Source organism: Merops nubicus, unplaced genomic scaffold (genome assembly GCF_000691845.1).
Source record: "Merops nubicus isolate BGI_N331 unplaced genomic scaffold, ASM69184v1 scaffold23298, whole genome shotgun sequence".
In the NCBI taxonomy this organism is placed as follows: Eukaryota; Metazoa; Chordata; class Aves; order Coraciiformes; family Meropidae; genus Merops; species Merops nubicus.
The window spans coordinates 29,530-39,836 of NW_008626668.1; the positions used below are offsets into that span (position 1 = coordinate 29,530).

The 10,307-nt window shown below is 38.4% G+C and overlaps 1 protein-coding gene across 1 annotated transcript; it reads right to left on the bottom strand.

The window, feature by feature from the left end:
• Positions 1-4,697: 4,697 nt before the first annotated feature.
• On the bottom strand, positions 4,698-9,585 carry LOC103778502 (sialomucin core protein 24-like; the record flags this gene model as incomplete). The annotated part of the gene is made up of 4 exons (XM_008946090.1): positions 4,698-5,279; positions 6,226-6,306; positions 7,425-7,556; positions 9,514-9,585. Coding segments are annotated over 4 exons (446 nt in total), but the record flags the coding sequence as incomplete, so codon positions are not given.
• Between the last annotated feature and the right edge of the window lie 722 nt (positions 9,586-10,307).

Sequence of the window (10,307 nt, forward strand, 5' to 3'; positions counted from 1 at the left end):
CTCCAGTGCTGTGCATATGTACTTCAACATACTTGGACGCAGTGTTCAATACCAGCTCCAGTCAATCTGCTAATCCATGTTAGGTACTGGGTAACACAGATCCTCCTCCTGAGCAAGAGCGGGGCTTCATGTCCTCCCCTCACAGACAATGCAGCACAGTACAGAACGGCAAGGCTATCAAAGCTCAAAGGCTTCCTTTTATTGTGGTCTTGGAACACAGTGGTGCAAAGCATAGCTAAGTGCTTAGAGCAAAAGCACTGGGTTTGGTTTTAATTTGTTTGTTTAAACTGCTTTCCTATTGCAACTCCTGACCACATCCTGCCCAAGGCAGTGCTCTCACTCCCAGAAGTTGCTGCCTGTAGGCTGAACCTTGCATGCCTGTTTACAGATGACTCAACAGAAATGTCAGCGTCTCCACCTTCTCTAGCACCTTCCCCTCCTCCTAGAAAGGGGAAGAAGGGCAGCTCCTTGCACTATGCTACACTAAATAGAAGAAAACAAAAAAAAAGAAAGCATAAATGTATCTGTATTTCTCTTGCTTGGAAAAAAAAAAGCTTGCTTTTATCGCCTAGCCAATAAAGAACTCAAAGTTGTCTTCCAGAGATGTGTAAAATTGTACTGCAGCTTTTGATAGGTTAGAATATTAACTTATGTGCCTTTTAACTTCATCCGTGTCCCTGGATGCTTGTGCACATGACTAATCAAGTGCCTCAGTACTCTTTTTATGAATAACTAACATCTAGAATTAAATTCAAGCAACCCTTAACAGAATTGGCTTGATTAAACACTGAGTACAGGAACTCTAATTTCCATCAGAAATGCTGCAGTATTTCAGGATAAAGGATTCCTAGAATACGGCTGACATCCTTTACCATTACTAAAACAAGCTTTACTTCTTTCAAGCTTGCCACTACATCAAAATGAGTGACAATACAGTCAGAATGCTGTGGAATCAGTTATCAAATAACGAGTTCTTTTTAAGGCATGCCTTAAATGAATGACAAGGTGACTGATAACCATCCAAGGCCAGCTGTCACTAAAGAAGCCATCAAATGTGATCCTAGCACATTCCAGGCACCAGACGCCAATTCGGAAGTAGAACAATATCATCAGTATGAAGCACTTCGGAGCCACTGCAGCAGAAAAAAGGCAAGGTCTGGCTCAGGCTAGCTACAGCTTCTTGACAAGATACTGCAATTATTACTCAACTTACAGGAAAATTAAAAATATAATTATGAATTAGTGCTTTACCTACACAAGACTGCCTTCAAGGAAGAGCAGTAACACAGGACTGGTACTGTAGGAATAAATAAGCATGCACAGGCTTTCAGTCCTGCATTGTAACAAAACCTTAATTCGGTTCTTGACTGCGTGCAGTAAATAGATTATTTCCCGGAGGCACATCAATTTTAAGCACATCATGAAGCTCTAGGTTTCCTCCATTTCTACACAGCCTTTCCAGAAACACTACTAAAGTTCTTGCAATTTCCCATGAGACTGAGTTATGTCAAGTCTACCTAGTGACGCATTCACACTCCATTTGCTACCCACAAGAGCATCGAAGTCATGATGTGACACTGAGGTTACTTCACTTGGAGCTGGTTATCATCTTAGTCTGCAACTACAGAACTGCACACCCTCTGTTCTCTTGTGCAAACACATCAACAGTCATTCCTTAGCAAATATCCTCCTCTTCCTCATGCAATCAGGAAATAAGACTCAGGGCAACATCTTTTTCATGAAGGCCAAAGAACTTGATTTGAGAAGATGCTACAGTGTGATTGACAGCCTCCCTGGAACCAGAGACTGTACACCCTCTTCCACCTTACAGGTTGACATCCAGTACGATAGTAACCTTTGCTTTAAGGGGAGAACAGGGTTAAACTATCAGGGGAAAATGGCCTAAATGAGAGGTTTTTTTCAAGTGATTCTAAATCTGAGTCAGCATTGTTGCACATTTCAAATGCAAAGTTAACACCATGCTTAGCTAACTTAACTCTTCAAACCTTTCACTCTCCTTCTTTCCATGCAGAGTTTCTCATTTACTATCGAAAACAGCTCTTACCTCCGGAAAGCGAGTACAGTCCCCCTGGGATTGCTCACACTAAAGAAAGCGTACAAGTAAAATTCCATTCAACAGATTTTATTTATCAATTTGGTTTTGTGATTACAACCATTTCAGTTTTCTTCCACTGAAAACAAAATACAAACTTTTACAGCAACACTTGCAGAGAACATTCATAAGATAACAGCTTGATATTTGCACAAATTGGCTTCAAGAAAAAGCCAGGTAACTTGGAGAGTCACTACAGTTCAGTGCCTAAAATTGATTTTCGGGCAAATACAACTACTGATCTATGAGCTACCTTCCACTTCAAAATGCAAGGCCAAGAAAAACTGCAAGGTGTTACTTCAGTTTTTTTGCAGCACAGATCAGCGGATGCTGCCATTTCACAAAGGAATAATTACTTTCTGTATGAGGCAGCCAAGCACATGGTGAAGATGTATAACCCAGCCTCCCCTCCCCCCAAACAACTGAAAGGGAAACAACCCAAGCCACAACTCTGTGAACTGTGGATCACACCTTGCTGGCAAGGCTCGTGAGCAAGCAGTGCATAGTGCAGGCCTCCAGAACACGACTGAATTCACACAGTACAAGCTCGAGTTTTTCAGATTGGCTCCTACACATGTCAGAGCTCCTCCCGCTTCCCAAAGTCTTGGAAAGCAGCAATTGCTGGCACCAAGAAAAATTCAGTAACTAAGGCAAGGTATCCCTTTCACCCTTTTAAACAATATTTGAGGCAAAAGATTAAGCAACTTTAAGGCACTTCAAAAATTATTTTTAGTTTGCTTTACCAGCATACTTTGTCAGCAACCTAAATCAGGATCAGCATAGCTCTTGAATAAGCATTCTAGCAACATTTTACAGAGCAACGACCATTTTGTGGCCACATCTGCCATGGTATGAAGTGTTCTGTAGCACTTTTCTGCAAGTTTCCAAGAAGATAGCCCTTTGAGGCCAAAAAAAAAAAAAAAACCCCACACCAAAACCCACCAAACTAGGCATACAGCTTGCTTTGTTGAAATGAAGGAGAACTGTCACACTTTAGAAGAGCATTTTGGTCACTTTAAAGCACAGAACACAAGGTCATGGATATATTTTTAAACAAATAAATGTAATAAAATAGTTCTGACTTAGGGAAAGGACAGATGAAGTGATTTCACAATAAGGCCAAGGATATATCATCTAACCCACACACATGCTGTTGCTGGAAACTGGCTGCTTACTCTGCTGTTTTAATAAACCTGAGCTGATTGTCTTAGTTTTGTTTATAAAACTAAAAGCTAAAGAACTCAAAGATACAGTACTGGTGAGTAACTCCTGTATTTCATAGCAGTTTGAGTTTTCCATGCAGCACAATAGAAACAATGCCATTCAAATGAGAACACAAGAAAGCAATGCTGCTTTTTAAGTTTCCCAGCAAAGGGCACTTGATTTGCTTTGTATTTAAGTTCTGCTGCCACTACTATTATCTGCATTAATGCTGTAATTTTGTATTGGGTGCCAAATTTCAGTCAAGTCAGAGCTAATGAGACAGTACTACATATTATCCTGAAACTGATGATCAAGGGATATCATCAATAGCAAAGTATTATGTGCTACACCCACCACTTTTTCATCTTTACTTCCACTTTTCCTGTGGATTTATTTTTACAGGTGCTCAACTCAGCCTACATTTGAGATGACGTACCTTTGATATTCAGATCACACAGCTGATCCAGCCACGTCAAAAACAAAAACAACCCCCAAAACTACTATTGGCCGATACACTGCCTTAATCAGTCCACTGCAGAGGAACACAAACCTGATGCCAGGTAGGGTGGAGAAAAAAAAAAAAAAGGCATAGCCCTGGGACTACAGAAAAAAAAAAAAAGGAATATCAGGACTATAGCCCCAGGACTAGGATCAAATCGCAGGTCCTCCAAACTATCCTTAACTGCTCCTTCAGCAAGCACAGGTACAACAGGGTAAACAAAAAAACCCAAACCCCTGAAAATAATTTGAACAGAGTTTACTACAAACCATTTGAATAAGAAAACCCTCAGGATTTCCCAAACACCAGTATTTCAAGTATAAATGTAAACTGTTGCCTTTTTATGTGGGGAGTGAACTGAAATTTTTCCTTGCTTTTATGGTTGTTCTTTGTAGGCCACAACAAAAGGTAAACAATTTAAAAGCTTGTTTGTAGCTGAACATTACTGTACCATGCTCCCCTCACCTTCAAACAAGGTCAACAAGGGACAGTTATTTAGTGTAGAAGTTTTAAAACTGCAACGCTCACGTCACATGTATTCCATTTTCCTATGTGAAGCTTGTATTTAAAATAGCTTCATTTATCTTTGAAATAGGTGGGACTCTTGCACTCTACTGATTTTTAGTCTTTTAAGGCACTAGTCTTCTTTTCCCCTTTAGAATGATACACCCTACATCCCTTCTCCACCCTCAACATTAATTGGAAAGGGCATAGGATTTCTGTTTGGAATGCAGTATTTTACCATGCAACCTTTATTCTTGGGTAAAAAAAAAATAATTTATGGGTTGTTATTCTGTTAAGATATTATCTACTTCTATAATTTTGTTCATCTTTCTAGCTGCACGCTCTAAGAGCCCTAAGCTGAAGTATAAATTCTATTCCACTCCCTGAAGTCACCAATAATTCTCATCTTGATAAAACTGAAGGGATACTGTATCAAATGTTGATGAAATTAGCCTTCACAATAAGTCATCATGAGATTGTCTACTCAAGACAGTGTTGCCACTGAATAAGAATCTCTGAACATCTACATTTGGCATATCAAAAAAAAGTCCCACAGCAGCAGCCACTAAAGGAAAATAAGACAGCCATTAGAACCCATGCGCCATATTGCAGGTAATCCCGTTGAAGAGATTTGTATCACCTCTTTGCCAAATATAATGTTGCAAAAATATTCTTTTAAAGTCTTCTTTAAGAGATTTAAAGGATATAATGAACTGCTGTCTTCCAGGAGCAACAGAAAATATTTTGGTTCAGTGAACTACAGGTGTTGGGCTACTAGTCCATTGTAAAGTGGCAGGTCCTAAAGTGTGTGATAGTTTCGGTCTTTTGACTTGCAGAATTTGTACAGAAAGAACACAACAGCCTGCAGGCCCAGAACGAGAACAATCCCACCTATGAAACTCGCAGCATCAAACGTAGATTTGCGTACAGCAGGTGCAGGAGTCACAGTAGCATTTGCACCTGTTAAACACCACATTAGAGTCTGTGAGTGCACAATGCTCACAATAGTTTTGCAGGTTTTACTATTGTATTAAGTTTACTCAAAACATCCAAACTCCAACACAAAACCGAAAAATAATCAAGAAGTAAAGTCATGCCAGCAGCTGCATTTACATTAGTGATACTGAAATTCTGATTAAATATGGTTTGTACAAGGCTAGAGCTATTTATAGCCAAACTGCTCTGGACCTCAATACTGAGCAGGTCTCAGCTGGACTTCATCTGTACTTCAAAAGGCCAAAGCTTTCCTCCTTTACACCGAAGCGTATTATTGATATGCTCAGATTCAAAACACATTTTCCAAGCTCTGCTGCTTGCTCCATTTTTTTGCTTAAACTCATTCCATCCACTGTACTTTAGCCCAAAACTTATGGTTAGAGAAATCAGCTGAAGCCACAACACATGTGAATCTGGAAGTAACAGCCATTGCTTATGGCTAGTTATTTAAAATAACTTCAGTTCATGAGAGCTGTTCATTAAATTACCTATTCAGGACTAATGCTGAAATACTTCGGCTTACTCTTATCACTCTAGCCCAATTTTTTTTTTTTTTTTTAAATAGATATCCTATTATTATGCTGCAAGTAAAAACCAAAATACTACTTCCCAAACACAGGCAAGTTAACAAGTGACTTCCAGCCACACTATTAAAAGAGGCCAGCTGATTTCATTTGACCAATACATTTCCAACTTTTAATACCTCACCAACTAGCTATTTCTCAGGGCATTACCTTGCTACATATATGCATCACCTCAATAAAACTAGATGTGCCATAAAATTAGAAGTGACAACAGCAGATGTATCAATACGACTTTGTCACTTGGTAAGTGTTTGAAAATAGCACTTTTAAAGTAACACTTATGTCAAAGTATTTCATGCTTTAATTACACTACTAGTAACAGTTACCTGGAGTACTGGGTGTCGTGGTAGTTGAAGCAATGGCAGTTGTAGGTAGAGGAGCAAGTGTAGTTGCATTTGTGATGTTAGCTGTTTGAGAGAAGACAGTTTGCACATATCATAAACATCAAGAGCAATGTTTGCAAGCACCGAAGTTCTTACATAAATGGTTTGTCTTGTTTTGCTTAAACAATATCCTTGTTTAAGCTTTGACCTCAGACTGTACCCCACACCATTTAGATGTTCAGCTTCATGGCATAAAGCCAAGCTTCTGCAAAAAGGATTTTTTTCACACATGCATACCATCGTTATCCAAATGTTTCAACATTCTCCACTGATCAGACAAAACCACTTTTCTTTCAAGTAGTAATATAAATGCTCAGTCTTTCAACAAGAATCAAGATAACTGCTTCAACACAACTGAGAATCTGCATCCAGGTAAAGGAGTTTCATTAAACAGCCCATAGAATCAGTATTTACCGTACTAAAAAGTACTTAATGTAGTGTCTCTAGACAGGATAGAAACACTTAAAGGGTAGCAAAACTTCCTCTTTCTCCCCTAGTCCCAAATACAGTAACTGTGAAAGAATCACTAGAGTAAGCAAATATTCACCTGTAGCTAGGCTGTCTCTGGAAAACTCTTCCATTATCAAGCCAGAATACCAAGTCTCTGACTATCCCAATCCCAAATTAGTATTACTGAAAAGTAATCAGTATTCCACCATGTGCCTGGGGCAATTGCCAACATTTGTACATTTATTCAAAGCTAAACGTCACCTTAATGTACATCAGGCTGTTCTGAGCCTAATCGAGTATCAACTCGTTACCTCCCAGCTCCATTAAGCAGCAGATGCTTTTAAAGATGATTTTTTTTTTAAATCACAAATTTCACTGTAAAGGATGACAGCATGTATAAGAATGGAAGTTTCTGAACTGGACAACAACAACAAAATCAAACTCATAAGAACTTACGATTAGGGAAATGATTAATCTAATTCAAACAATTCTTAATTTTATTAGAAAGAAGTACTTTCCCAGATAGAATTTTATACAATCCACTTCTTCCAAACCCCAGGACCCTTTATTATTCCATGTAAGATCTTTAGTAGTCATGCTACTACAGTGATCTGTGGAAAAAGACCTTGTCCTTTATTTTCTTCACCAGTTCCTAGTTTACTGCCATTCCATATCCAGTGTTACTGCATTACCTATAGTAGTGAGAGCTGTGGTAGCAGAACTGGCGGTGGTTGTATTGAAAGACTCTGTGGTACTATTGGAAGGTGACATGGTAGTATTGGAAGGAGACCCAGTAATATTGGAAAAAGGAGCAACTGTAGGAGCTACAAAAGAATAAAAAGTTATGTTAAAGAAATTAATGACAGTATTTAACTAAAAATCCCCACAAACAGAACAGCATCAGGCTGAGTTTTACAGAATTCATGTAGCACTGAGTTCAATTATAGTTTTGGTCTGAAACACAAAGCAGTCGAACGTTCAATCCACCACAAACAGCAGAAGCTGCACAAGTGAATGCAGGAAAAACCTGGTCAAAGGCAGCCCAGTGTTCAACTGGCAACTCAAGATTCCTCAAAGTGAAAAGAAAGGAGAAGAGTCATATTGTACAAGCACAAACCGTGCATTACACAATAGGACACAAGGTATTCAGTACTGCTCCCCAACCTCAACCGACTTAGTTCAGCTGGGTCAAATTGAGCTGAAGTAGTATGGGGGAAAAACCAAAACACCCTCAAAAATTTGGAAGTTTAGCTAAAGCTTCTGTTCTGAGAGCTGCTGCTGGTTGCAAGGGATCTCAGTTTTTCAGCATGTGCTATAAAAAAACTCCAAAACAAAAACAACCGTGAAGCCTTCTGCAACTTACTGTATTAACTGAGTTAATCACACATGAACAGCTTATCTGAACTGCTGCTTAATCATAGATTCATGTATCAGCAAGGTGCCTGCTGAAATACCATTATGTCCAGAAGTCTTTAATGCTCAGGGTCATTTAAATACGGCTATTTAAGTCTCAAAACAATTCAGCAGAGCAGGAAAACAGACCCTTCTGTTTCTACAGAGATAGGCTGGATATTATCAGAATCTACATTCTTTCAGATCCCACTTGTATCAAGTTAGTTTAGGGCCACCTTAGTGTTTTTCCATGTCAATCCCTAGATGTAGTGCTGAGCCATGGCACTGTAACAGCTGATAAGGTAACACAGGTTCCTCTCACACCAAGAGAGATCCTCTACTAAAGGTGACAATTAAGTTTCCTTGAATATGCAGAAGCTAAAACACAACAACCTGATAAAGTCACTAGATAAAGTCACTAGAAGTTTAACAAGAACATATTGTAGAAATTCTGCTTGTAGACTTAGAACAAAGCATTGTAACAGCATGCTTTCTTTGGAAAGCACTGAAAAAACGGTACTTTTAACACTCCTGACTAAAAGGCAACTATTACAATTTTAGAAACAACACAAAAGTCCAAATCAAGTGGAATTATTTCTGTTTGGCTGCTACCACAATATAGCTGATAGCAGCATGAAAGCTGCATCTCTGTTGGTGTGAGCCAGCCTAGCAGCACTGTTGAACTCATCTGGGCAAAGGCATTAAAAAAAATTTCATTTCCTGTTCTAGATCTCAAACCTATTTTAAAGTCCATTTCTTGTCAGCTTCCAGAAAAAATTAAATTTGGAGTTTTCCATGAAAAGTGAAATTCAAGAATTAATGTAAATGACCCGTATCCTGCTTTCAAGCTCTTTACACAGCAAGCAAATTAACAAAATGACTGAAGTAGATTTCCTTGCATGAAGGATTTACCTTACACAAAGCCTGCACTTCAGGACTGCATGAAGAGCTGGGCTAATTAACTAAAACTTTAAGGTTCTTAAGTTTTTCCTATTTACTGCATCTCAAATGAAGCAGTGGACCTAGCAGGTGACACCTTTTTTGTTGAAAATGAAGCTTACTGCCTTAATGATGCTGACAAGTTCCTTAGCATATATTATACCCAATAGGAAACGTCACCTATTTTCATCCAAGAAACCAAGGCAGCAGCCAGAGCACACATGTCTAGTAAAATACATCAGGTTTCTTGAAATGGCAACAGTAAGCAATTAACGCCAAATGAAATTGTGTTTCTTAGTATTACATATTGTACGTTGAAGCTGGAAGCAAAGGGCTTATTTACATGCTTACGTAAACTGCAGAAGGCATATTAACAAAGGCAAACAAATGAAGGAGTTGTAAAGGCAAACGCTTCACATTAACCAATGGGAAAGCTGAGTATCTACTTACAAGAACACTGTTCCTCAACTGTACAGTTACTGTGCTTTTCTGCTTCTGTTTCATTTACACACATCTCAGCTGCTAAAAAAGAAGAAACAAGAATATTTACAGCAGCAAAACTTCAAAGGTTTTGAGACACTGTTCCTAAATAATAACAAACTGTTCATAAGACAAATTCACTACCACCTTCTAGCCAGGATAACATTAAAGCCACTTAAATATACAGGACTTCAGTATTCTATTAATAATTAGAAAAGCTTTAGTTTACTATTTTCTTTCACTACAGTTACTCCATAACTAAAATCAATACTTAAATATTGTTATGCACCATTTTGCGGTAACAGTATAGCTTGATTTTTTTTTTTTCTTCAGTCTATAAAATTAGACAGCACTTCTATTTGTGGCTATTTTTCAAGTCAAACATTTTGTGTCTCTATGGTAGCATCATTAAAAAAACGTTATCTTACTGTCTTAAATTCTACGTGCAAGCGAAACTTAAGTTCCAGCTTTTCAAAGAGAACCTTGACCTTGAAATTGTTGAAGACATCAGTTTCTTACTCTCTGCCTGCACACCCTTCTCCCTTGACTCAGATTTCAACCTCTCCCTCAAAGAACTTACACAGATCTCTTGGGTGTTTGCAGCATGTGCCTGCTGGTCAGACAACACACGCAGAATTCAGAAAAAGATTCTTGAAAGACATTCTTGTACTGTACAAGTTACACCTAAAATTCTTAATTAGATCAAAGCATCTTATCCTTCATAATTGACCTTTCTAGGTCATCTACAATCAAGTGCTACAAAA